The sequence below is a fragment of the Coenobita brevimanus genome, chromosome 94 (genome assembly GCF_032717465.1).
Source record: "Coenobita brevimanus isolate Jiangsu-jjx chromosome 94, ASM3271746v2, whole genome shotgun sequence".
Classification (NCBI taxonomy): Eukaryota; Metazoa; Arthropoda; class Malacostraca; order Decapoda; family Coenobitidae; genus Coenobita; species Coenobita brevimanus.
This window is the reverse complement of record NC_137047.1, coordinates 2,390,124-2,418,092: the sequence shown is the minus strand read 5'-3', so window position 1 is coordinate 2,418,092 and position 27,969 is coordinate 2,390,124. Positions and strand designations below refer to the sequence as shown.

At 40.3% G+C, this 27,969-nt stretch overlaps 1 protein-coding gene across 1 annotated transcript; it reads left to right on the top strand.

The window, feature by feature from the left end:
- Nucleotides 1–369: 369 nt before the first annotated feature.
- Nucleotides 370–26,736, top strand: Sap130 (Sin3A-associated protein 130). Its single transcript, XM_080282571.1, has 19 exons — nt 370–449; nt 2,309–2,442; nt 3,083–3,191; nt 3,622–3,952; nt 4,814–4,960; nt 5,537–5,753; nt 6,691–6,879; nt 8,624–8,771; nt 10,916–11,041; nt 12,673–12,948; nt 13,654–13,887; nt 14,046–14,161; nt 15,419–15,702; nt 16,137–16,279; nt 20,666–20,966; nt 21,392–21,489; nt 21,968–22,284; nt 25,724–25,843; nt 26,179–26,736. Exons 2-19 carry the CDS (start codon nt 2,320–2,322, stop codon nt 26,368–26,370), a joined length of 3,471 nt encoding a protein of 1,156 aa, XP_080138697.1. The 5' UTR covers nt 370–449; nt 2,309–2,319; the 3' UTR covers nt 26,371–26,736.
- Nucleotides 26,737–27,969: the final 1,233 nt, after the last annotated feature.

The following is a 27,969-nucleotide window of genomic DNA, read 5'->3' as shown; positions in this document are numbered from 1 at the left end:
GTTTTTGTCGTTTGCTTACTACTATGAATTGATCGAACATAATATACGGTCGAAATTTGGCAATGACGTATTTTCTTCCACCATATATGCCAAACTGGCATTCACTTTTCGTTAAAAGAAGGTCAGGGACATGTTTATTTCCTCATCATATAGTGGCGCTCAGCTAGACATAATATTTCAACGTATTTTCAGTCTTGCTGTACTGTGTATGAACTGATATTGCCGATTGGTGCGTATAGATGAGTGAATAAATAAAGTGCAAGTATGCAACTCGTAATGTTGACAGGCCTGGGGTGAGGTGCGCATGCGCCCCCACGCTCAGCTGAGTGGAAGCGTCTGGCGTTACCTGGGACTCCCACCCTCGCAAAATTTACTTCATCCTCGCATTTCCCGTCATGTAATATTTACCAGAGAGTTAACGCAACAGATACAGCGCAGGAAGACTTCAGGTATGCATACGTAACATGTATTCGCATTATTATTTTGTTTTTCGGTCAAATTTTCGTGATTGACGCCGAGTGGATGGCATTTTGAAGCTTGGTTTTGAAATAGTTTGGCTCTAGTATGGTCTGGTTGGCCTCATATGCTGTTTTGATCATCATCTAGATAAGTATTGAAAGTACAGGTACAGATAATCCGTAGCAATCAGATATTTCGCCCAGATTATAGTAAAATGTGGTAGCATGCGAGTGAACTAAAAATTTTGTGAGTACCCGACACGCATACCAAATTCACAAGCACTTTAGAGCACAGTAAAAGATGGTTCAAGTTTTTCTTATGTTCCGGCGCCAGTGAATTTAATACTACTGCTTTTTTTTTGTAGCTTATTACGTCTGCTTTGTATCATAGAATTGTTGAATTGGTATGCATTTTAATTAGCACGGTAGCTAACTTCATACCCTTGCCCTTAGGGTAATAGAAGCATATTTAATTAAATTTTTCTGTTATTTTCTCTTCACTGCTGACTTGTAGATAGTCTAGGATAATATTTGCATTTTCATTATGGTACTCTCAACAAATGCCCAAAGACATAATTATTGCCCAGCTTAGATATCATTCAGTGAATCAGTGGGTTTGTGCAGTTCACATGGAAATTCCATAACCTTAACCTTGTTCATCCCATCAGCCCAAGCACATGTTAATCGTATTTGTAATAGTGGAGAACTCTAAGCAAGGCCAGGAAAAATTTCAGCTGTTTCCAGTGGGACTCAGACATACATCTCCACCTTTTAGGGACAGTATGCTAACTAATGAGTTACTTGAGAGGAGCATGTGGAGTGACATGGAGGGACAGGTTGACGAATGAAGAAGTGAAGGAATGTTGTGGGGTAGATGTGGATGTGGTTGAAAAGATTAGGAGAAATACACTGAGGTGGTTTGGACATGTGGAGAGAATGGAGAATGAAAGACTGACTAAGAGGGTGTATGTAGGTGAGGTGGAGGGAGGGGTAGACCGAGGATGAGGTGGAGGGATGGAGTTGAGAGGTATATGAGGAAGGGGGAGGTGAGTTGGGGGGAGGGTAGTCAAATGGTGGGTGACAGAGTGACTTGGAGGCGTTTTGTCTGCGGCCACCCTTTGCGGGATTAGGGCGTCGGGCTATAGATAGATAGATAGATAGATAGATGCTAACTAATTACACCATGTCACAGTAACATACCCAGAGATACTCTTTGAATATTTTAGTGTTCTGATCCCCATTTTTGCCATGTAGAAGGGCTGAAGTCCTTGAGCTCTGCTATGCCACTCTTACGTTTTGTTCTACGAAAGCTACTGCCAGATTATTTAATTCAGCTGGATCCTTTGTTTTAGTGGAGTAAGTAAAGGCTAACATCTTCTGTTCAGGGTATTATAAGCTGCATTATGTGAAGATAGCCAGAAAAATTTAATAAAGATGTCTTCAGGCTCAAGGGGATGAGGAGCTGCAAGTGTAGCAGTGCAGAGCTAGAGTCCATGGGAGTGATTCTAGTTTTTAGGAGTGATTCATATTCTTGGGGGTGATTCTGGTACTGCCAGTAAAGAGTTTTGGATAATTTTTTATGAGTAACCAGCACATTTTGCAGTGTATAGCATATATAATGTTTACATTGTGTTCTGGAAGTTTGTGAGAGTTTTTATGTTTTAACTGTGGGGTTAGGCCTTGGTTGGTAAATTTTCTTGCCCATAATCTTTCATTATGAACTTGATTTGTATCCATTTTATGGGTCAGATTCAGAAACAGATTCACAATTAATTTTGTTTTAAGTACAATGTTACAAACAAACATTAAGTGTACTGATGAACTGAAGTTGATTTTACTGATTTGCACAGGTTAGGTGAGCATGAGTGGTCGTACAGGGCTGGTTGGGGCTGGAGGAGCCACCCTTACCAGCACTGGCAGCTCCTGTGACCCAGCTAACCAGCCTATGGACTTGGTGAAGGCCTCGGCTCGCTCACTAGAGTCGGTAAGTGAGGTATGCCCTCATGTGGGTGAGCCTTTTTGTAATGTATATAATTGAGTTAGAAACATATACTAGTATAGGAGTACACTTGAGCTTGTTTTAATGAAATAAGCATGATTGTGTTTAAAAAGACAGTACTGGGTAGTCAAATGCTCTCAGTGTAGAATGTTTGTTTACCACTTGTAGCAAAAGAATATATTTGACTGTAGATGTATATTTCAAAGTGTTGTAAGAGCCCATCCTAGTTTCTTGTCTGGTATTCTGTGTACCTTGTATTGATATAAACAGTTTAAAATTAAAGATAATAAAAAGGAATATGTTGTAATTTGATTTTGGTTGTGTGTATGGCATTAACTTTCCAGTTTGATACTGTGTTATTACGTATAGTAATGTATTTCAGCAATAGCAAGAACAAGGCTTCATATAATTGATGTACATGGCATTAATTGTAAGAATTTTAGATGAAAATACTGTATTCTAGCTAAAGTAGGAATTAAACTTTGTATTATATTTTTATGTACCTGGTATGAATGATATGTCTTTGATGAATTTTTGTAAACTACATGGTATCCATATGAATTTTCATTTCTTAAATTTTTAAAAGTCTTCCTGGCATTAATAATATTTTTTTGTGTGTGTTCAGGGTAGCATAGTGAAGAGTGGCAACACGACACTGGTGCACTATACGACAGGGGGTGTGGCTCAGATCCTCACCAGTGGGGCATCAGCACATGTCGTCACTGCAAAGCCAGGTGTGTATGCTGAGGAAGGGTGGATAGTTCTCTAGGAAAGTATCGATTCAGTGAAGCAATGGAAGTATGGAAATTAACTTGTTGTACCAGTACTTTATTTATTTTTTATAGCTTACATAAAGCTAGTGGTATTAACCCCTCCAGTATTATGTTGTAATGTTGGATTTTTCCATGGATGATGTAAGCAGTTATCTCTGTCTAGGCATAGGTATATGTCAAAGTATATGAAAAAAAAAAAAAAAACTATATTGTTACAATGAACTGTTGGAGGAAGGTACATCCATGTCCAAGAGCAAGTCCAAGCCAGATAAAGCCCAGAAAAGTTAAAAAAAAATTGCCTTTAAAAATTCGAAGTACCTGTATTGGGATTTTCACATTATTGGTGGTCGGATTGGAGGACTTTTACTGTAATTGGTTTTTTCCATTTTAGTTGGCAGAACAGAAAGCTTGGGAGTAGGTGGGCAAACGGTGACGTTGGTGTCTCGGACAACTGGCCCTGCAACAGCTCTTAACCTGGCCACTCCTGGAGTCAGCCCTGGGGGTGGTGGTGGATCGGGTGGTGGCCCCTCAGTGCGCACAGTGGCCCACCCTACCCCTCCTGTCACCACCTCCGCACCCACCCAGATGGCCCCCTACCACATACCTCGAGGGCCAGCTGCAGTTGCAAACATGGCCGCACCCAGGTCACAGGCAGTGGCTACACCAATTGTCCGCACCACTGGCCAGCCCCTTCCTCAGCCCAACTCTATGATCTCGGGACCGTATGTTGCCTTTTGTTTTGTCATGCTAAGTATTTATTTTGCATAGCTAGTAGCTAATGTTTATTTACTGTGGCTAGGTGGGGGTGCTCACCATCCACTCACACAAAGTAGTGCTGCTTTGGGTGTCTGTCCTTTCCTGTCTTCCATCCTCCCTCTTCTGTCTTTCTTTCCTTCATGGTTTGCTCTTCTTCCTATGGGTGACTTTACAATGCCTCTTCTTTCCTTCATTCTTTCCTCTTCCTTCTGCCCATGGGTGGCTCTACATTGAGTGACAAGCCAAATGGTTTCCTGTCCACAGGAAACCATTTACTCTGCTGGTTGGGAACCGTAAAATCAAATTATTGCACTTGGTGGTTTAATGGGTAATTAAGGTGCTCCAATCATATTGCGCCTGTGTAGGTTTATATATAAAGGGTGGTTGCGGTTTATTGCACACATAATGCCACTCAGGGATGAGTGAGGCTTGTCACTCTCATCTTAAATGTGTGGACCAACTTGCCTAGCCTTGGGTTCCTACGCTTCTTTTGGGGCAACATAGGATTGGATGATGGATAGATGGATGGCATTTTAAAGATTCTGGGGACGTGAATGGTGTGTGTGAATAAGTATCTCGCCCATTTTGCTAGACATGCTGTTGGTATTTAGCTCATTTTCTTTCTTTCTTGACTCTACTTCACCTCTTTCTTAGGTGGGAGAAGAGTGAGGATAATGATGTGAATATTTTGAGCCAGTGGCAGTTTCAAAAATTTAATTTGTACTATCAGTCACACTGCAGATGGTTATTATGTAGAGTATTTTTTGTAGATCCAGTGATAATTTAGGTGATAGTGTCCAGTTGCCAGTATAGCATTTTATCTATAGACGCAGCAGTGTGGTGGGTCAGCGTGTGGTGCCAGTGTCCAGCAGTGGGGGCAGTGGTGGGTGGGGTCGTCCATCAGGGCCCTCACCTACACACTCGGGCAAACTTGCTCCAGGCATTCACTCCACCGTCGCAGCAACCAGTCTCAGGTATGGTTACCATAATGTAGATATTTTCGTGCCTTGGACAGTGTAGGTGTGGGGTTAGGGAGTTATACCTTGGGACTTCAATTTTCCCCTTGGTTCTTGCCCACTGATGAGAGAACTTTGTTGTAGGTCTGCCAACCACATGGAAAATTGATTTAGAGTGATTAATTATTTATATGTAGTAGCCAGCACTTGGACAGTACAATCAGTCCATATAAATCCAGGAGATTTTCCAAGATACAGTATCACAAGTTTTCCATGTATTGTTATTGTAAATTAAGGCAAACTGGCAAGTCAGCTTTATAAGTAGCAGTGGAAGTTCTGTAGGCAATTTTTCTGCAGAAGTTATTGCATTTCTAACGAAAAATAACAGAACATACCTATCGTTGATTTCTTTTCTCCTATTGGTTTCCAGGAACTGGTGGGATGTGATTAACTAGTTTTGTGCACTAGGTTTAGCTTCTACTCCAGAGAAGGCATCAGCTGTACTTTGGCCAGTTACAATATGGGGATTCTGTAAATAGAAGAATGGCATAATATAATTGGCTAGGATTGGATACAAATTGCTGTATGTTGCAGCCTGGGTGTTGGTCGGGGATCACTGGCTGGACCAAGGGCAGGGCAGACTGGAGGGTCCATCACCACATACCATGCAGGGGGCCGAGCTGGGGGAGTGTCTGGGGGGCCCATCAGAGGGGCAGGAGCCACCACCATGAGAGGCATGACTGCAGGGGATGGTCCTCGAGGATCCACACCCAAGGCTGTCCACATTACACAGCCCATTGTGCAGCCACAGGTCAGTTGTATTGCTTGCATATTGTTCTGGATTTTTTTTTTTTTTTTTTTTTTTTTTTTTTTTTTTTTTTTTAAATAACCTACTCAGTGAATTGTTGCAAAAATTGCCTACCAAAGTTGCAGAGTGTTGTGAATTGCATTTAGAGAATAATCTCTTGGTCATAAGTTTGACGATTTAAATCACTAATCTCGAAGTTGCAGTTTGACACGAATAGGATTGCAGAGCCTGGGAAAATCAATTATTATTGTAAAAAAGGTAGCTCAACTGCCAGAAGAGCATTACGAATGGAACAGCCTACTCAGAATCTCATGATGGTGCATGAATGATGAAAGGGCTAATTGTTAAGTCTTGGGCTCTCCTGGACTCCAAAAGGGATAGTATAGGGTTGGCTATTGCTGATTTTAAAAATATTGCAGTATATTATATTCATCTACCTTTTATAGTTTATGGTAAATGGCCACGTTGCTGTCATTCTGGACTTAACTCATTTATCTTGTACTTAGAAGTTCATTTTCAGTTCCTGTGCCATATGCTAGCTACTTTTATTGTTAATGGCCTCCTTTCTTTATAGAAATATGATCCAGTGGTGATGAACAGAATTAATGAAGGTGTTCATAATGTTGTGGATGTGTACTAAATATTGGCATTTTTCTCAGCATTTGGTACCATTGTTGTTGATCAGCCCCAGTGTGCCTGGCTGAGCAGACCCATCAGGCACAGGCAAGCAACTGCCCCTGTGGGGCCATTCTTTGTATTGAGAATGACAGTAAATATGGGGAACTGGCTAATTAGTTTTTAAGGTGTCAGTGAAACTGAAAGTGGTAATGCTTCTATTTTTATTGAGGAATAAAGAAAACATAGGGAACGCTACATACTGTATAAAGAAAAGTAGCTGTATCTCCCTGTATCTTAAATTAATGATCTCTTTTGTCAGCAGAAATATGGTCCTGGAGTGATGGGTGGAGGTGGTCGAGGTGGAGGTAGCATGGGTCCAGGTCAGGGTGGAACAGGCAGCACAGTTTATACCCCATCGCTAGGCTCACAGGGCACCATGCGACCACAGGGACCTGCTATTGCCGTCAGAATCACCACTGCCCCTATTCCCACCTCTGCTACACCTGCTGTGGTGGGTTGAAATGAAATATTATGTCTGTGTTTAGCCAGACCCTATAATCCGAGAGGAGGTGGCCATGAACAAAATGCTTGCGTCCGTGTTGCATGTCCTTGGCCTCTTCCATGACTGAAGAGATAATCTCCATGTGACCTGTCCTAATCTTGTGCTATCATGCTGCCCTCCCTCCAACTCACTGCAGCTTCTGGTCTCCTCCCTCTCCATCTCACCCACATGCTCTCTCCTGTGGTCAGTCAGTCTCTGTCCTTTCTCTCCAGTCTTCATGTACATATCATCTAATCCTATGTTGCCCCATGAGGAGTGTAGGAGCCTGGGGCTGGCTAGTTGGTCCTGACATTTAAGGTGAGAGTGACCAGCCTCACTCACTCCTGAGTGGTGGAGCACCTTAACCCTTATGTTACCATTCGACGCAGGCTGCGTCCTACCCCAAGCGAGTACTAGGGAGGCAGGCCTTGGTCCCCAAGGCCACACACTGAGAGACAGAGACCCTCCCTCCCTGGCAATGCACTGTTCCCACTCACTTGATAGTTCATAAACAATTTATCCTCACATCCATATTTATGCTTTGATAATCATATATATATTTTTTTTTTCACCTTAATCCTGATTACATGTACTTGCTTATGGTGTTATAAAAAAGATCAGCTGAATGTAAATTATGCCTTAATTTCTTTATTTACTTCAATTTTTTATTTTCTCAAATAAAAGTTTTATGGTAAATATTAGTGAGAATAAGTTATAGGGAATTTATTTGGCGACAATATGGTGTATAAAGCATTACTGTAGGTCATTTAGGGCTGATTTTACGGAACATGAAAAGAAATTATCTTACGCTCAGGTAAAGCTCGTAGCACACTGACCGGGGCTGTGGGGCGACGCTGGGTGCGGAGTGGATTGAGCATGGCGGAGGGATACATGGGGATGCAAGTAGTGCTTTGTTCTCGCCCAGAAATCATTCCCTAACCAAAAAAACGGTCCATTCTGTTCGATGCAACCGGCGTCGAATGGTAATGAGTGGTTGAAATGTGTGCCGCACCCAGAGAAACCAAAGGGGTAATTACCTACTAAATCACCAGGCTCCATTATTTGGTTATATGGTTACCACCCAGCATAGTAAATGGTTTCCTGGTGTACAGGAAACCATTTGGCATGTCACTCAATGTAGCGTACCCATAGACTTAAGGAAGCGGAAATAAAGAATGGAAAGAAGTCTTACATCAGGGATTTTGAACAAAATTACTCTGCATTAGATATGGAATTAAACGTACTAAGTACCATAGTAGGCATTTAAAAATATTGGAGCTCTTGCAATCATATTTGACAAAAATTATGGTAGAATTACAGAAGTAAGGAAAAGAAACCTGAACTTATTTACTTTTGAAGATTAAAGGCTCTGATGACTAATAGTGGTTTCTTAACCCTTTCACCCCTTGGACACACTTGGAATAGATGCTGCTTGTAATCACATAATTATGTGTTCATTTAATCATGATGATAATACAGTACTGCTTCATCCATCTGTCATGTAGTACTGCATCCAGTTATATAATTTTCTTTGTGTGTCCTCATTGCTAGCAACCTATTTTACTATACCCATCTCGTACAACAGCATGGCATTTAATACATATAAGTACCATAGCTGTATTGTATTAGATGAGACAAAACCAGCTATAATTTTCATTTTTGCTTGTTTGTAGTGCTTTTTGTGATATATAATCATTGTTTTGTATATGTTTAGGTGAGTTCCCAGGCAGGCAGCAGTATTGGTGCCATAGCAATGACATCTCCATCCGGTGCAAGCGGAGGGGGTACAGCCATCCTTACCCACCACCCCACCCTGCCTCGCCCCCACCATGACCACCACCTTCCCCTCAAAACTCCAATAGGTATGCATTCACCCATAAGTTTTGTCCATTGCTTTTGCTACATGATGGAAATTTAACCTTCTTAGAATTTTTTTTTTTCTTTCCCAGAAGTTTTGTTGCTTGTTATTGTGTTGATATGGCAGTTCAACCTGTCAAATTATGTGCTGGTATTTTGTGTGTTTGGCAGGAGGTTATGTTGATTGTTTTGTTACAAGATGAGAATTTAACCTTGTCAGTGAGGTGATGTGGTCTATTATTTTGTTCTTTCTATCAGTGGACTTTTATTAAGAAGTTGTTGGAACTGGAAGGGAGTAGGTATAGCTTTCATTAATTCCCTTCACTACTAGGGGTGCTTTACAAGGTTAATAGAATCATATGATGTTAGCAGGAAGAAATCAAAATGCATCAGATTGCTGGAGCCAACCCTGTATATCGTGATGGCGTCTGTTTTATTTTATTCTTGTAACTACTAGACTGTTTTTTTTTTTTTTTTGTTTTTTTTTTTTTTTTGATCAGGGGAGATCTTTCCTTGGTTAAGAAGCGAATAGAGGTAGTTTCTAACTCCTTCACTATGAGGTGTATCCCTTTGTGTTAAGTTTTGTACTGGAGTAGAATGCAGAACTAGTGGAGCTAGGCTTTAGGTGTGGGGAGTTTGTAAAATCTGGGTCATTCTGTAGAAATTGTGGATATGGCTGAAACCCTTAGGTGCCAGAACATTTTTTGTTTTATTGTTTCTTCTGCTAAATGATTCTAACTTAGAGGAGATACCTTTTCATGAGGGAGTTAGAAATTCAGATTTGTTAGCTCCTTCACCTCTGTAGTTATCCCGTAAGCACAGTAAAACTGTCCAGCAGTAGTAAAAATCAGATTAAGGGGGGGTATCATTTTGCAGTAGTGTAGGGGTTAAGATACTTCGTTAGACTGGTGTATACAGTTATCCCTTGTTAATCCAGGGTGTTAAAGAACAGACATACCCATGAATAAAAAAAACCTGCAAATAAAGAAAATCCCTCTTAAAGGGCCCCCAACCATAATTGAACTAATGATATGTGATTGCCTAATATTCTTCTGTAGTGCCTCAGAGCATCAGCTGACATAGAGAGTGAACTGTATTTTGTGATGGTTTGCTGACCTGTAGATAAGCAGAATTGACAAAGTTCTTAAGGGGGGGGGGGGAGGCAGTAATATTCACTGATTGGTTTGTTGCTGTGTTAGAGTAACAGCAGGGCAGATGGAGTGTCATTTAAAGCTTGTTTGAAAAAGGGCCTAGTCATTCTATGGAAAGTCTGAGTAATGTAGTGTAATAGAATGGCTATTGATTATAAGTCGATTAGTGTGTTATAGGATTGTAAATTGAAAGTGATAATGAAGGTTGTGGTTAAGTTTAGAACCTAGGATGAGATGGAGTGTCTTGGAGCTTGCATCAGTTTAAGAAAAGTTTGAAATTATGTATTTGTTAGCTTATATTTCCAGCTATCTGATGCTTATATAAAACAGTACCATGCTTCTCATAAAGTCTGTATTCTCATGAACTTAGGTGGCTCTGACACCACCTTGTTTCCAGCTTATTCCTGTAATATATATGGTGTGTTTATATTCTTGCATGTTGTTTATGCAAATTGTGAGTTGGAGAATGCAAATTAAGATAATAGAGATATACAGGTTAATCATAACCATGATATTGGAGAGATTTAAATATAAGTATGTAGATGTAATATGTAAAATTTAAAGCTAAGAAGTGCCAGAAAGCCCAATAATCTGATGAGAATGCAACCCTTAGTGTATTGTAAGACGATAATTTGCTTCTCTTGTACCCTAGGCAGGAAGGCATTGCTTACCCTTGATACAAAGAAATTATTGTCACAGGACGTAGAGACATCAATACAAGAATATATGAATTACACAGAGAAATTAATACAAGAAAATTCGAGTTACCAAGAGATACTGTTACAAGAATATTTGAATTATGGGGTGGATTTAATTAAACTTTCAGAACTATTCATTATGGGTACAGACAGTAGTGTTGTATATTATGGACATGAAGATTAATGAGCACATTATTTTTAAATAAATTATATTACACATCTGACAATGCCCCCAAAATTTGAGGTACACAAAGGCTTTTCATGTATATCTGATAATGTTATGTATCTGCATTATTACAGTTGAATCTCATTGTTACGTAGATGAACCCAAGAGATTCTTCCCACTAACAGTTTCGACGACATACCAAAAAGAATCCAAACTGCCTCCAAGAATTGAAGCAGCACAAATCAACCTCATGGCAAAAGGTACAATTGTGGGGGAACTGCATGTTGCATTGAGAACTTTTTTTTTTTTTCTTTTTTTTTCCCCCCCCCAATATATTTATTTTATTCATATGGTATATTTTGTAAACAGTTGGAGGCCAAGATTGCCATACAAGCAGAATTGGTCCCCTGACCCTGCTTCAGTGCAGGGTTAGCCAAGGTAACTGGGATTCATTTCTTAGTGTAAGTGAAAATGTCAAAATCAGATAAAGTTTACACACGTCATTGATGTTCGAAACGGGAGAAAAAATATTGGCAGTTGTGGTATGGTACATCTTGTTATTTGAGAATTTGTATTTAGCTATTCACTCATATTAACACAGCGTCCTTGTGATTAGTGACTGATTTGGATTTCATGCATAGTGTATAAAATATGAAGATTAATACAAATTCATTGCTGATTCATCATTCCATGTGATCATGATGGAAGAATGAGACTATATACTGTTCTTTTTTATTTTCAGTTGCGCTGTTGTAGTGTGCACTTGGTACAGATTTTATGATAGTACTGTATGTAGTACTGGTACATATGATGGGAATGGTGCTTTATTTTCTTATTTGGTGATATGGCAATTTGTTTCATTTATTTTTTCTTCAAGTCCAGTATACAAGAGGTATAAAAGCATCTTTTCTGTGAAGGACCTGCTGTAATGCATTGTACAAAAATTAATTTGCATATAATTATGAGAAATATCAAAATTGTAGATTGTCACCTTTGAGACAAGTGTGTACTTCATAGAATATTGGATAATCTGATTTATGTACTAGTAAAACTTCAAGAGGTGTCAGCCATAAATAAAAGCAGGCTGTGTCCTCTGCTCCTCACCTCGTCACTACAGTAATGCATCTTATTTTGTTCGTTCTATCATCAGATAATTACATAGAGCTTAGGCATTTTGAACTGGAGAGGTTAAAGTACAGGCTTCTTTAACTTTAACACTACAAGAGGTCTTCCTGAAGCTGCCAAAAATTGTCTAGGGGCAGCAAGATTGATATAAGCAAAGTGTATTGCACTCAGAGTGAAGTGGTTAACTAACATCCCTCATAATCACCACTTAGCTAGTTGCTTATTACTGTATTGTCCTCTCAGTGCATTTGTCATGTGAATACTGCTGCTACCTTAATGTCTGCATTTTTTTAAACCTCGCTTTTGTGCTTCTTCAAAATGTTCTCTTTTCTTTTGCCTCATTTGCTTTCTGCCGTTTATTGTTTTTGTGAGCTCTCTTCCAGTGTCATGTGATTTTTATCTTTATCTTTTCTTTGTCATTAACCTCTTCACAATGGCGATGTGTCTTAGGACATTTGTGGCCATCAGCAGATGATTTTAGGAAGGTTATTTGGTAATAAAGGGTTGCTAAAGAGTATATATATGCAGCCCTCTCAGTTCAGAATTTCAGATTGTACCCTATGAGCTGACATATCATATGGAGATGGTAAGAACAAAACAAGTGACATCCTCATAATGAAGGGGTTAAATGTAACTCGTGTTCCCCTTTCTGTCTCTTGTCAGGTCATGCAGACCCTTTTTAGTCCCCTTTTAGTGAAAGGGTTAAGTTTTAGTCCCCTGTCAGTTCTTGCAGACCCCCTTCAGTGCCCCTCTTTCCAATCTCCAGTTCGAACACCCATCGCAGCACACCAAACCAGTAAGGCAACGGGCGTGCAGAGTCAGACGCTGGCCTTTTCTGATGGACCCAAGGTGATCACCCAGCCTGCCCAGGGACCACCACTTGCCCTGGCTCAGATATCCGGGCTTGGGGGTGTCACATCACAGAAGACACAGCTGGGTACAATCACACAACAATCAGGACCCCAGCAACAACAGCAGCAGCAACCACCACAACAGCAGCAACAACAGCAGCAGCATCACCAAACTTCTGTGCAACATAGAGGTCAGTTAGTTTAGTTTAAGCTGATCCCTTTGACACAGTGACATTGTTTATATGTTTGCTCTCTCAGGACAATTTTATTCAGCTAAAGAGAGGTTCTTTAAACTGGAGAGGTCACACATAATCTTCATTAAACCCATCACGCCAGTTGGTTATCCCGAGTTTAATAAAAAAGGTAGTAAAGAGAGAGAGAGAGAGAGAGAAGCCATCTTACAGAAGTGGTTGATGTTTTCATTGTTGTATTCTTGTTCATAATGTTGATATGGCATTGTGAGATTCAGACCAAGAATTTTTGGTTACACATAGGACAAGATCATACGAGATGGAAAGCCTCTGGTAGAGTCTTTCCCTAGGTACGGTACTGACTGTTGCTGGTACCTGATGGGGTGGTGGGGGGGGTTGTAGCTTCGTGAGATCTGAGTGTTGTTTTGGGGGGGGGGGTTACCTAGCAGTTGGCCATGGTTGGATGCATCATGCATATTTTACCATTGGATGTTGAGAGCATTAATAATGCTTCAGTATGCTTCTGTGACTGCCCAAATTGGTACAGAATTTTAATCTATTATTGGTAATGAGAAACTATTTAATTAAAATTGTTTCTTAACTGCATTAATCTGGACTGGGCATTATAGCCCTGGGACCCTGTCTTCCTGATGGGTTGATAAAAGGAGTGGATGGTGGATAAATGAATTCAAACTTATTTTTCAGGAGGTGTGGTGGGCGGTGGTGTAGGACGGGTGATGGGAGGGACTTTGAATGCACCACCAATACCAGTGGCTAAGGTTCTACCCCAGCAGGCAGGATCAGCCTCTCAGGGGGGTCCTGTGTCTGCTGTTCCTCCTCGACCTCCATCCCATGGCCAAGTTCGTGCTCAGTCTCCTGCCCATGCCAATGACCCACAGCCACCTCACACAAGTGTCTTCTTACATCGTGCCCATACTGGTATGTGAAACTAGAGCTGTGATTGAATCAGGTTACCAAACTACATTCACCAGAATTAGCTTTGCTGACCATAACTAGATTAGAAAGGTAATTCCAGATTTTTCTGTGTAAATTGTGCAATGAAAAAATTCTCTGCTTCAGTTTGTATGGTGTTTCAGGTGTGACAGTGACAAGTGGTGTGACTGGAGGTCCAGGAGAGCGGGTAGTGACCACCGTGCCCCAGTACAGCATCTCATCTCAATACTACTATGATCAGGCACCCACTGCTTACCAGGTCAGTCCATGGTATCTTTGATGTCAGTGATGCTTTCTGTGATCTCCCCACAGAGGGTTATCATGGAGCTGTTTCCAAGCTGCTTTGTTTGTACACATCTCTGACTCTTAGCCAGTTCTCTTCACCTAGGGAGTTCTTGTAGCATTACCAGCTGTCCCACTATCTAGTACTATTCTGCTCACATGTCCATATTACTATTGTTGTTCGCTCACTTTTCAGCACCATACTGCATACTTTCAGTGCTTTGCCATACTGTACAATTTTCCCACATCCCTGCCACATATCATATTGTAATTTTACAAACCGAGTGTCTTTAGTGTCAAAAGGGATAATTTTTGTTTTGCATTAACTGTGTTAAGGATTTATTTATTTATTTGTTTATTAATCTTCACCATGGGCTTGAATAATGAGTGAATGGAAGCATGGCCCATTGAATTGGGCAAACTTAGGCTGTCTGGACGTTGCTGCTACTCACTCACCCTGCCCTTGGGTGGGAAAGAAGGTCCGGATGATGATGACGATGATGGTGATGATTAATCCTCACCTATTATTAGGTGGAGAAAAAAAGTCAGCACGATGATGTATTAATTGTTCTGCATTACCTTTTCTCTTGCAGTAATGCTGACGTGCTCTATATTGTCAGTCATCCGTGTACCCTGACTCTCATATGCTGGTATTATTTATCCGTTACCTCTGATGCAAACCTCATTTAAACCCAGTCCACCCTCATACGTACACTTCTTGCTAACATTATAATTATGCAGCATAACTTGGTGGATTTTTTTTTTTTTTTTCTTATTTTTTTACGACATTGTTTCCTGTTGTTTAATATTAGAATAAGCTGATAATACTGCTCTGCATCCTATCCATTTCACATCATCACTAGTATCGTCATATTCTAGTGTTGCACTCTTGCTACAGCTCAGCATTCAAGCAAATTAGATGGCAATTTCAAACCAAGGTATAGTGGTGAATTATAGCATTGGTAGGACAAGATTGGTACGCGAGATGGTAGTTTTATGTCCAGTTAAGGTGGATAGAGTGTAGAAATCCTTGGTGATTTTTTTACAGGTTGTTAAATATCATTATTCAGAAGGGAGAAATGGCAGTTTTGGGCAGAGTTGATGTGGAGAGATTGGAGATTATAGATACCATTGGTGTCAGCGGGTTGGTAGGATGATACTGGTCAGAGAGATGGCTGCTTTAGGCTAGATTAAAGTGGACAGAGCAGGCTGTAGATGTCATTGGTCCTTTCAGGTTGGTGGGACGACACTGGTACCACACACCCTCAGCTCAACCCACTATGTGCCAGCCAGTATACAACAGGCAGGGGGGGCGGGGGCAGGAGGAGGAGGCAGCCTGCGTGTCACTTCTGGCCTCAACACTAGTGCGGGGACAGGACCATTGGTGGGGGTAAATGGACCCGGTGGAGGTCAGAATGATGCCAGCCAGATGACACAAGGCACCGTCACCGTCCCAGCGATGAAGCCCAATGCATCGCCTCGCCCCTCCATACTCAGAAAGAGACCAGATAATGACAGGTGAGAACTGCCATGAAAGCAGCAGTGGATGTTAGGTATAACAACTCGGCCTCTCTTTTTCGTAAGCAGGTGGCTCTTAACTAAATGCCAGTACTTTCTGCCACAAATTGTCTTTCCCTTTTATGCAGTACAATTTGTTTTTCATCAAAAATTTAAATAATGATTAATTGGATGCATTGCCAATTTTGTGGGGTGGTGTTGATAATTTGTCCTTTTTTTTTTCATTTTCATATTTCTGAACCATCCATCCCATTTATTAGGGAGGCATAAGATAGGATGATGATTATGGTCAGTTTGTTTTTTTATTGTACATATCACATCCTATGAACATAGTTTATTATTGTATGAAGATATAGACAGCGGGATAGATGGTTTTGTTTGTGCTGATGTATTTAAGTACCCTGTCCTGTTAACCAAACCCCTATTGCTATCAGTACCCCTCTGAAGGCCACCAAAAACCTGACTGCAGCACTGTCCCTCCCGATGCCGTCCCCACCCTCACCCAAAAGGCCAGACTCCCGGGGCAATGGAAATGCATCTTCGGGCTCCACCACCATCTCCGCTAACTCCTCCCCTGGTGTGTTTTTTTTTTTAGTACTGTAATGTTGTACTGTTGGGACTTCTAGTCTTTTAGTTTGAACCTTACTGTTTTGAATTTAACAATCATTATATGCCATAGACTTTCTCTTGGCAGTACACTTGATTATTGTTGATGTTTGCATTTCCAGTTGTGTTGTTTAAGCATTATTCTCACACTGTACATTATATTGGCAGTAATTTTATTAATAGCAGAGATAGATTATTTACTGTACAGTACAGTATTTCCTTTAAAAATTCGTCATGCTTTTTTTTTTTTTTTTTTTTTTTTTTTTTTTTTTAAGTGCATGCTTTAAAGTGTGGCATGTGGCATTTGTGAAATACATGGTACTTGTCTTAATAAAATTTATTTTCAGCATTTGATAATAGTTGAAATTGTTAACAATTGGGAATATTATTGGTAGATATACATTGCCATATTTTTGTCTCCTGTTTTCATTGGCCCTTCTGAAGTTCATTGCCAAGTAACTGCTTGCTGCTTTCATTGGGTCTTATGTTTTTGTTAGTTCATATTATTATAGTTTTATAGTAGCTTTGAGTTGATATCAGGTACCTCAAATGGCCACACAGACACTCCCTGGGTAGTTAGAGGTTCTGTTTTGAGTGAGAACTTATCAGTTTCATACCCAGTCAGCTGGCCCATGCACATTCACTCACCATTCAGGCTCCTGGGTGCACTGTAATAATGAACAAACTTTTCATTTTGTAGAAGTGAAAGTAAACTTTCTCTGCACAGTATGAATAAAGTTAAACATCCCATTCCAGTGGAAGACCTTTTAGTTAAGGTTGAATTTTCTGAAAGTGTAGCATTGCATACCATGGGGAGCATCTGTGATATAATTTGCAAATGCAAGTTGTGGAGTACGTGGCTGACTGCTGTTTGTTAATGCTTCACAGTGTTGTTCTTAATCTGCTTTCAGTGCATGCTTCTTCTTCTTCTTCTTCTTCTTCTTCTTTTCTTAAGACATTCTCAGCTCAGTGGATTAGATATAACTTTCATTAACCCTCTTGTTACTGGAGGATGCAGGCTGCGTCCAACCACAGGCAAGTACTCAGGATGTTGGCCAGCTCGGCCTTGGCTGAATGCTGGGAGAACCCCCCTTGTTTCTGCGCGCGTTACTTCTTCAACGTTTTATCCTCACACCTTTAGTTTTGCTTCTGTCTCCATGATTTTTTATTCCTCGTAATCTTGAATAGTTGTACTTGCTTATGGTGTTGATAAAAACGTTTGGCGAATATAAATTATGCGCTGATTTACGATGGTTTTTCTTTCCTTCGTGATTTTGTATGACTCAGCTTGCGTCATCCAGTCACAAGCGGATGAGATTAGGTTCAACGCAGCCTTCGTCATCCAGTAGCGAGCGGGTGACTTGCACCGCCACCCTAAATATCGAAAGGGTTAACCTCTTTGTTACCAGACATCTCTGAACGTGATAAAAATAATTGTTTGAAGGTAGCAGGCTGAGGGGATAATTAGCTTTCCGTGCATGTCTTTTTTTTTTTTTTTTATTATAGTAGGAGTATCTCTGTTGCTGATGTGGTGATTTGCCCATGTTTTTGAATGTTTCTAGACTTACAGTAAATATTTGATAAACTATGTGAAAACAAACCATATAATAATCCCCCCCCCCTCCTTTCTTTGTGTGTGTGTGGAATGTATAGACACTTAACCAATATTTTATTAAATATGCAGGTAAGCCATTAATAGTATGGGAAATATGTTACAGTATGAAACTGCATTAGACTTATGCATATTAAGGGATATATTGGTTGTTTTATTGTGACATTCTTAGAAACTATTGATAGTCTTGGGTGGTTATTCACAAAAAGCATGATGATGGAATCAGTTCTCTTCCAGAGAATCAGGCATATTGATAGTTTACTGTATAACGCTTAATGTGGGTGTACTTAATGCCATGAATCCAGTAATGTATTCCATATTTTGTAAGTGGTATTGACAGACAATTTTTTTTCACCTAAGAAGATACTTAAACTGGAGGGGTTGATAGAGCCTCATCAACAGTTTCAGTACAATAGGGATGCAACTAACTGGTCCCTGTTAATCCCTAAAGTACTAATAGGATCGATGGATCCTTTTCCAGAATTTCACTTGATGCCTAACAGGATCAATTGATCCTTTTCCAGAATTTCGTGTGATGCCTAATAGGATCATTAGAGGAGCCTTTGTAAAAAACTGCAGACACTAGGTTTCGACCCAATTGTGATGTATATCGATGCAGACCAATGATAACCAAGTCCTGAGTCGGGAGGGGGGAGGATCTGGGCCCCTACCTATGGTGGGGGTGGTGATTCTCCCACTGCTCTCTCACCACCTACCTCTACCCCAAGCCTTTTGTTCCCTCTCCTCCTCCCTCGCTGGTGACTGGACTCATAGCTCCTCCTACAAACTCTATAAAGCTGATTTTTCCATGCCACACTCCCTCCACTCTCCTCCCTCATTCTCCCCCCTCCACCTTCCTCCCTCATTCTCCCCCCTCCACCTTCCTCCCTCATTCTCCCCCCTCCACCTTCCTCCCTCATTCTCCTCCCTCCACCCCTTCATGCTCCTTCCACCTCCAGCTACTTTCTTGCTGTGGCTACATGGTAAACATTTGACATATGAAATTGATATATACATTTCCGGGTGTGTAAAATAAAGATCTTTCATTCTATAATACCGAAATTAATGTTGGTGCTTCTTTTTTTTTTTTTTTTTTTTTAATGCAATGGTTGCCAGTGTCAGTTTTTGATGATCTTTGACAGGCTATAGCTCAGTAACCAGTTAGTCTAGAATGTTCTGGTTTGCAACATAAGGTGTGTAAATTCAAGCTCTAAACCATGGGCATAAAACTTTTTACTTCTGTAAGAGTTGAAAAATCAGCTCCATATACAGTGTACAGGTTTTCAGGGAAGTTCGGTCAATCAAATTGCGTGTCCTAGGGGTTAAACATCAGCTGTACCATGGAAGCATTGGATCATTTTTATGTATTTATGTCTTTCCTTTGTGGTAGGTGGGGATGCTCAGCATCCACTCCCTCGATATAGTGTTGCTGTCTGGTGTCTGCCCTTTCCTATCCTCCATCCTTCTTTCCATCCATCCTCTTCAGTCTTCCTTTCCTTCATTCTTTCCTTGTCCTTCTGCCCATGGGTAATTTTACACTCCCTCTTCTGTCCTTCTTTCCTTTAGTCTTTCCTCTTCCTTCTGCCTGTGGCAGCCAAATGATTTCCTGTACACCAGGAAACTGTTTACTGTGCTGGGTGGTAACCATATAACCAAATTTTGGCACCTGGAGGTTTAGTGGGTAATAATTGCAATCCAGACAGATTGAGTTGGTGAAGGTTTATATCCAAGGAGTGGTTGGGGTTGATTGCTCATGTAATGCCACTCAGGGATGAGTGAGGCTGGTCACTCTCATCTTAAATGTCGGGACCAACTGCCTAGCCCCGGTCTCCTACGCTCCTCATGGGGCAGTGTAGGATTGGATGATGGATGGATGTCTTTCCTAAGTTGAATGGTAGGAAAAAGAAACTATGGCTGGTTGTCATGATATTAATATGTTGGTGTTAAAAAAATCACTATTTTTTTCCCATACAACTGTAAATTGAAGGAAACCAGCAAAAACAGAAGATGGCAATGAAACTAATGGGATTTTTTTTTTTCCCCCCTTTGATAAGGAAGGAGGTAAAATATAAAAAGGTAACAATGAGGACTTAAAAAAAAAATTATCTCTACTGTGGACAACCTTTTGTCTGTGAATTACCTGCTTTGTATGATTTTGTACCAAGCATCGGATGACTTTAATGCACTCGAAAAATGCCTGGAGCACCAAAAATGTTTAAAGCTTTCACAGTGAGCTTTACAGCTGAGATTAAAGACTATTCAGCAACAACTAACAGTTTGGTTCAGCTCATGGGAACTTATTGCAGTCAGTGAGTTTTGAGGCATTAATATTTGCATTGATTCACATTGCCTTTATTGTCTGAGTTGTGAAAAATGGAGAGGTTTTAACTTAACTGATGATTGTGAAAAAAAAAAAAAATCACTGTGCTTTTAACATGCCCATTATATGTATGTGGCAGGTTGCATGCTTTTACTTAGAAGCCCTGCTTGGTGAAAGAATTGGTAATGTCTTGTGAGGAGGAGCTCAGTTTAATCACACCAGCCCTATCCATTAGAGTATTACTGATAGCTGTTAAGAAAATAAATACCAGTAAGTAAATAAATGGCCTCCTGCTTACATTGACTTTACCAACGAGTTCTCCTCTTGGTGGATTCTAACTAATGCTTTTGTTTTGTCTGTGTTGCCAGCTGTTGCCATACTAACAGGCACCATCGCCTTGCCTCCTTAAGACTCTTCCTTATCAGGCCTACAAATTGAGGAAATGGATGGGAGTGGAGGAAGAGGGGGCAGTGGAGGAGGTACACATACCCCTCCCAGCATGAAGCAAGATCCCCCTGAGGATGCCACGGTGGTCCTGCCTCGCACCCCGACTCTCTCCATTGCCGCCCAGACCACCACGGAGTCACCCAGTGTCCCAGCCAGTTTGTCTGCTGCTGCCACGCTTACTGTCCCGCAGCCTCATCTTGCAATATCCAGTCTCCACACACAACCACACCTCCTCTCAGATGGTATATCACCAAGGAAAAAACCCAGAAAACAACAGTTGTAAGTTTTTCATTGCAGCATTCCCCAAGTTAATTGTTGTAGTTAATAGTTGTATCGGTATTATGCTAATGAGATTTGGTGGTGGAGAGGAGCATCTTTTGTGCAGTGGCACTGAAGTAACCGGATGACTCTGCTGCCTGGTTATGCAAACACCCCTCAGCTTCCTTCCTGTCCCCTGAAAGGGGAGATGGTGAACTGCAGGAGAGGTTGGGGGAGGTGGGCAGTTTTGATATACAGACTGCTGAGCTTTCACTTTGGATGCACTGAGATTACAACTATTGTACTACTAATATTCATGATTTTTGAAAAGTACATTTTTATTCCTGTATCATATTAATGATGTGTTATTATATGATATATAAATGCATGTTTATTATATGCATGTTTGTTTTTTGTACCTCATTTATATCATATGGTATTTACAGAATGGGTAATGAACTTCAGGAAGCACGATCAAGTGAAGATGATCTTGAACATCCTCCAGTCAAGAAGAATAAGAGAGAGTTAATAGAGGATCACAATGGTAAGTATGATGTAGAATATAGTAACATGGTTTCTTGTGTGCTGCATGATTTATGGATTAAAGGTGTGCAAAGATAATTGAAACTAAATTAGTACCTGTATATTTGGTACCGGTATTGCATTTGCACCTCATCATGAGAGCTTATAAGAGTGTTAATGATGATTGCAAATTTATAACTAGGGGTGTTATTATATATCTACAGTATTTATGGATGTCTTTTGCTAAGCATATTCATATTTTTCTCACTTGTACATTTTCTCTACTTGACCGTGGATCTTACCATATCATAGCTTGTGGTGGAGATAAAGATCAAAATGATGATTTACATGAAAGGTATTTAGGAGGAGGGTGGTGGTGGATGGTCAGAATGTTTATCTTTTATTTCAGACATGGAAGGTAGTGAGAAGGGTGGTGGTGGTTGTGGTGGATGGTCTGATAGATGATGCTGATGATGATGGTGATATATCTTTTATTTCAGACATGGAAGGTAGTGAAGAGGAGGGTGGTGGTGGATGGTCAGAACCTGGAGGTGGTGGTGGTGGCAGTAGTGGTGGCAGCTGTGGTGGTGGTGGTGGTAGTGGCAGTGGTGGCAGCAACAACACTAACGCAACTACCACAGTGGTCCTTACCAACCGGCCCACCATGTCATTACTGAGCAGCTTCAGGCAGACATGGAAACCCAGGCACAATCATTTTGTCAGGCATACGGATGTAAAGCCTAAAGATGAAAAACGGATGACCGTGAACGAGATTGCGAACCAGAAGATGGCCTTGCAGCGGGTTAATGGCTGGAAGGTGAGATGTTCCACAGTTTGCTGTTGTTTCCTCTTCATACTTTGTGTTACTCTGTTGATGGTTCTCACTTATTTGCTGCTGTTTCTCATCCCCCTGTTTTAATTTGACAGCCAACAGAATGACTGTCTGGCAGGTGTATATGGAATGATTTTTTAAGGAAAACTAACTAATGAAAAATATGTACAGATGGCTACGCTTGTGAAGTTAAGTCAGGACTCACAGGGTCTTGCGATGATGTGCATGATTAGTGTCCAGCCCATTTCACTGGGAATGCTGCTGCTCATTTCTTACTTTTGTACAGTCACCCCTCGTTTTATGATGGGGTTAGGTTCCTGAAAACCCCATCGTATAGTGAGCCCATTATAACATAGAGTCAGTGGGGATACGTTCCCAGACCTGCCTAAACTCTCACAGACACACACCTTAGCTCTCACATACATGAAATATCCGTACGTTTAAACATTTAAAGTAACAAATTGATAATGAATAAAGAAAAAACATGAAAACTACAGTATACAGTAGTTCTTACCTTTACTGAAGCAAGTAAGGTTGTTGATGTGGTTCCTAGACAATACGCAGTGAAGTCAAGTCACCATCAGAATATGGACGATTCCTTGTCAGGACAATTCCCCGTCATTCTGTAAACATACTTATTATTTATTAATTGATACTTTAATAACAAATTTTGAGGGGGATCTATCAAAGTCTGTGTCCATTCAATAGCGTAGGCTTTGGATATCATTTTTGAGTTGCACTTTTAGACAATAATTGTTTCTACCTCGCTGTAGTTGACTTTGAATTTTAGCATCACCCATAGCTGTCTTCATTAATTTCCATTGGTACTACAACATCCTGGGTATATTTTAAATGACTTTGAAGAGGTACAAGTACTCAGAAACTAGTGTACTTGCTAAATAAACTGATACGTAAATAAACGACGGGGAATCGTCCTGATGGCGAATCGACGACAGCAATTTGTCCCAAAACCTTTATATAGACGTAATATGAAGATTATTCGTATAATTCCAAAGTATGCCAATCGTTCACTTAAGGCCATTAGGCATTTATATCAGTGCCAGTGTCTCGTATGTAGCCTTATGTTAAACGATGAAGGAAAGATCGTAAATCGTCTGATTCGCGTTTCAGTATTTTGTATTTACATTTTTTCAGTTAATATCCATTATTTAATGCCATATTCTACATTTATTATAAAAATAATAAACCACCATCACGAATGAAGAAGTGAAGGAACGTTGTGGGGTAGATGTGGATGTGGTTGAAAAGATTAGGAGAAATACACTGAGGTGGTTTGGACATGTGGAGAGGATGGAGAATGAAAGACTGACTAAGAGGGTTTATGTAGGTGAGGTGGAGGGAGGGAGAGGGAGGGGTAGACCGAGGATGAGGTGGAGGGATGGAGTTGAGAGGTATATGAGGGAGGGGGGGGTGAGTTGGGGGGAGGGGAGTCAAATGGTGGGTGACAGAGTGACTTGGAGGCGTTTTGTCTGCGGCCACCCTTTGCGGGATTAGGGCGTCGGGCTATAGATAGATAGATAGATAGACTTTTATAATCCATATCGTTCACAAACTAGTACTTGCTAAATAAACTGGTATGTAAATTAATGGGTATCGTCCTGATGGCAAATTGTCCCAACTTCAAGGCTTAAAGGGACAGTAAGGACCTCACAGCCCTCACTCATCACTGTCAGAACTGGCTGGCTGGGCAGGGCTGGCTGATGAGACTGGACCAGTGGATGAGTGTGTGTTGTTCAGCACCGACTGTGTGGGGACGTTTGCATTGTGTTCGCATGTTTGCTGTTCACTGAGCCGCAGACGATCCGTCGTTGTAGCAAATCGTTCCCATCATGCAGCGAGCATAGGGTACTAAAATGTTGACATCATATAAGTTAATATCATATAAAGAGGCATCGTATAACAAGAGGTTACTGTACTTTCTCTTCACTGATTTCTGCATCCTACCTCACCCTATCGTTAAATGGATAAAAAGGTGTTGGTGATGATGGTGATAGTTGTACTTTAGTGTTTCTGGATCCCACCCATCCCAGTATGAATGGGCGATGTGGCTATGGTGATGATAATGATGTTACTTTGATAGCTGTACCTGTACTCTGCTTTCGTAGAATAAGAATGTAGATTCTTAATGATTCCAGTGGCTTGAATGGTGTCTGAAAATCGTGGCTCGTATAACTTGGCGTACTGTTGATAGCTCTCCCACATTGATTCTTTCTCTTACCCTGTTTATAAATTGTACCTCGCCCTGTCTTTAGGTAGGGAACAGGATGATGTATAAGTAAAATAAAGACGGTTTGCATACGAAGTGGAGCCAAGAATTTTAATGCATTGTGATTTATGAGTGGTGTATTGTGTTTCACTGTGTACTTTGTTAGACTTCTCTTTTTATCCCACCTCATTTGAAGTGAAAAAGGGTGATGATGATGACGATGATATTTTAAAGAGATTCTTTATGAAATAGACGTGGATTATTAGGGGAAGATCGTTACGTTAATCAGTTTCTTCATGCATTACAGTATATGTAGATTATTTCTGGCAGATTATTATCTAGATATATTATCCATCCTTCTTTCCTTCCATCCTCTTCTGTTTTCCTTTACTTCGTTCTTTCCTTGTCCTTCTGCCTACAGGTAACTTTACATTCCCTCTTCTTTCTTTCATTCCTTCATTCTTTCCTCTTCCGTCTGCCTGTGGGTGACTCTACACTGAGTGACAAGCCAAATGGTTTCCTGTACACAGGAAACCATTTACTACGCTGGGTGGTAACCATATAACCAAATTTTGGCACCTGGTGGTTTAGTGAGTAATTATTGCGCTCCAGTCGGATTGAGCCGGTGAAGGTTTATATCCAAGTGGTGGTTGGGGTTGATTGCTCATGTAATGCCACTCAGGGATGAGTGAAGCTGGTCACTCTCATCTTAAATGTCAAGACCAACTGCCTAGCCCCGGGCTCCTTCGCTCCTCATGGGACAATGTAGGATTGGATGATGGATGGATATTTTATGTAATATATATATACCTTATGTAGGATGTGCCATAAGAGATATGAGAAATTTTAGGTTATTTGTTAATTTTTAGTAAAAAATTGCCTTATCAACATAGGTCCAGTTGTTAGCCATTAAGGAGTTGCAGTAACTGATGGCCTTATGGGTGAATCATATCATGAGGGAGACCATAATCACCCATATGGTCATCATTTGCCGAAAGTCTGTCTTGCCCAAATTTTGGATCCTTGTTGTTACAGCAGCTTTTGCTGAAATTTAATCATCATCATCATCCGGACCTCCTTTCCCACCCTCAGGCAGGGTGAGGAGTAGCAACGTCACTGAGATTTAACCGGAGAATAAATTCCTGAAGTTTCTCAGATATATCATGGGTTGCCGTATATTTGAATTATTTGTGGCAGATTGTTCACCTTTCTGGACAAGTGGATGATTTGGTGGAACTGGAGGCAGAGGTTGTAGACCGTCTCCATCTGCTCCTTGGATCACTGGAGAAGCGAACTCATCCTAGAAAACCATACAAGGTAAAGAGTAGGGCCCATATTCTCAATTGTTACCTCTTCAGCCTAGAACATACCCTGATATTTTTTCATTTGTTCTACTGTTAGATAATTCAGCATAGGAGTTTTTTTTTTTTTTTTTTTTTTTTCTCTCCAGCCTATGAGAGAGTGATTTTATTTAGCCAAAAGGGGACTAGAAATGGACAGCCTTCTTATTTATTTTTGTTACTGGCATAAAAAAGACCTTGTTGTGAAAGGGTTAATGTAAACTTTCTAACCTGTTAACAATGATGGGTTTTCATTAAACTTTCTTAACATATTACTTATATATTACCTTGCTTTCAATCTTTGCTCAACAGGACTTTGACAAGGATGTAAACAGGTTGTCGGAGCTTGTGAAGGCAAACATCCAGAGGTCCAAGATTATTAAGGACCAGATGGTGGAGGCTCGGTCACAGATGCACAAGCTTTTTGACCACAAGGGCAAGATTGTTGACATAATGAACAAATACAGCAGCAAGCGCAGTGTTCGCAAGAAGGAGAAAAGCTGAAGGGAGCATGTGAGTGAGAGAGTTAGGGAGATGTAGATGCAGTATAATGAGGTGAATGAACAAGAAGAGCTGAAGAGAGTGTGTGAGTGAGTGAGAGTGAGGGAGATGTAGATACAGTAGATTGAGATGGAATAAATGAGAGGTGGAGGTTATGGAATGATGAAAAATGGAAGAGGAAGTGTGAAAAGTTATTAGGGAGTGTATAGTAATGTGGGAAATGAGGAGGAGGTGGCATATTTCTAGCTGTGAAAGAAATGAGTCAGTGGATATGATTAAAAAGGATAGTATGAGAGTGAATTGGAGTGAGGCTAACAATATGGAAGTCAAGTACAGATTGTAGGCATTACATTTGATTGAATGACAATAATGCACTCGAGATTTTGAACTTTCAGAACCTGTGTAGCTGGAAAAGAAAATGTTATAATATATAAATACACATGTACAGTACTGTAGATTTTTGAACTTAAGAAACCTGAGTAACTGGGAAGGAGCCGGAGGCAAGGTAATTGCTGGTACAGTATATTGCCATCGCATGTTGAGTTTTTGTTTGTTATTTCATTTGTATATAACTGTATGTACAATAATTAAGGAAAAGGTGACGTAATGATTCATGCATAGCAGTACGTAAGTTCTCAGACCACAAGTTGACCTCTCTCCCTTAAGAGTCTTGGAAGTTCTTGATGGATGATAAAACCTGGTAATACTCTACCAGTATTGAAAATTGACAAGTCATTAATGCAGTGACTTGTATGTTCAAAGTTTATACCTCTACAAAGCATACTAAGTGACACTGGCTGTGCAGAGTACACAAATATAACCAGTGTATCACATTGCATGTTGTATATAACTTTTGAGTTACTGTACTTAGAGGATTAGCATATCTTGTGCAATGATTGAAGTTCCCATTACAGTACAGCATCTCATTACACATAGTGACATTCATTCTAGTTTAACATAGCAAGAAACAGTCGTGAAAGACTCATCCATAATTTACCGGTGATTAATTTAGGTTATCACTGCGTGGTATTTCAGTTTATGACATATAATGATGACACTTTTAGCTAAATTATCTGTCCAGCTACAGTACAGTCATTATATCATAATTAAGAAGCAGTGATGTCAGTTATTTGGCCAAGGCGCCCTCTTCCAAGTCGAGTACAATTTATTGTATATGTTCACAAAGAACTTTATTGTTTGCAGTGCAAACTTGTATGTAGTATTAAAGTTTGTGTTAATGGGCATAGAGTTTTATGGTTTCCAGGAAAGAGAGGATTCATTGAACACTTAGTATCTTTTAGCTATTTTGTCATAACTACAGTACTTTCTAAGGTAAGCATAATATATGTTGCTGTTCCTTCAGCTCATGTCAAGAATTTGATAGACATACGCCTTTTATTTTATGCAAATATTGAACATGATATTTCTCAATATGTTAGTATGTCTTTATACTCATTTGTTTTGCAGATACTCTATTTACAGCCAGTTTATATAAATATATATATAGATAGATATATACCACATATGTACATATTTCATGTGAAAGACCTGCCATAAAGCCGAGTGACAAACCCACCAATACAAATATTTACGTGTACATAA

Excerpts from the sequence above, each read along its gene's own strand:
- Sap130 (XM_080282571.1), top strand. The coding sequence starts at position 2,320 with ATGAGTGGTCGTACAGGGCTGGTTGGGGCTGGAGGAGCCACCCTTACC. Across the intron at positions 6,880-8,623 it reads CCTCTGCTACACCTGCTGTG|GTGAGTTCCCAGGCAGGCAG; the intron begins GTGGGTTGAAAT and ends GTATATGTTTAG. Across the intron at positions 22,285-25,723 it reads AGCGGGTTAATGGCTGGAAG|ATTGTTCACCTTTCTGGACA; the intron begins GTGAGATGTTCC and ends TATTTGTGGCAG.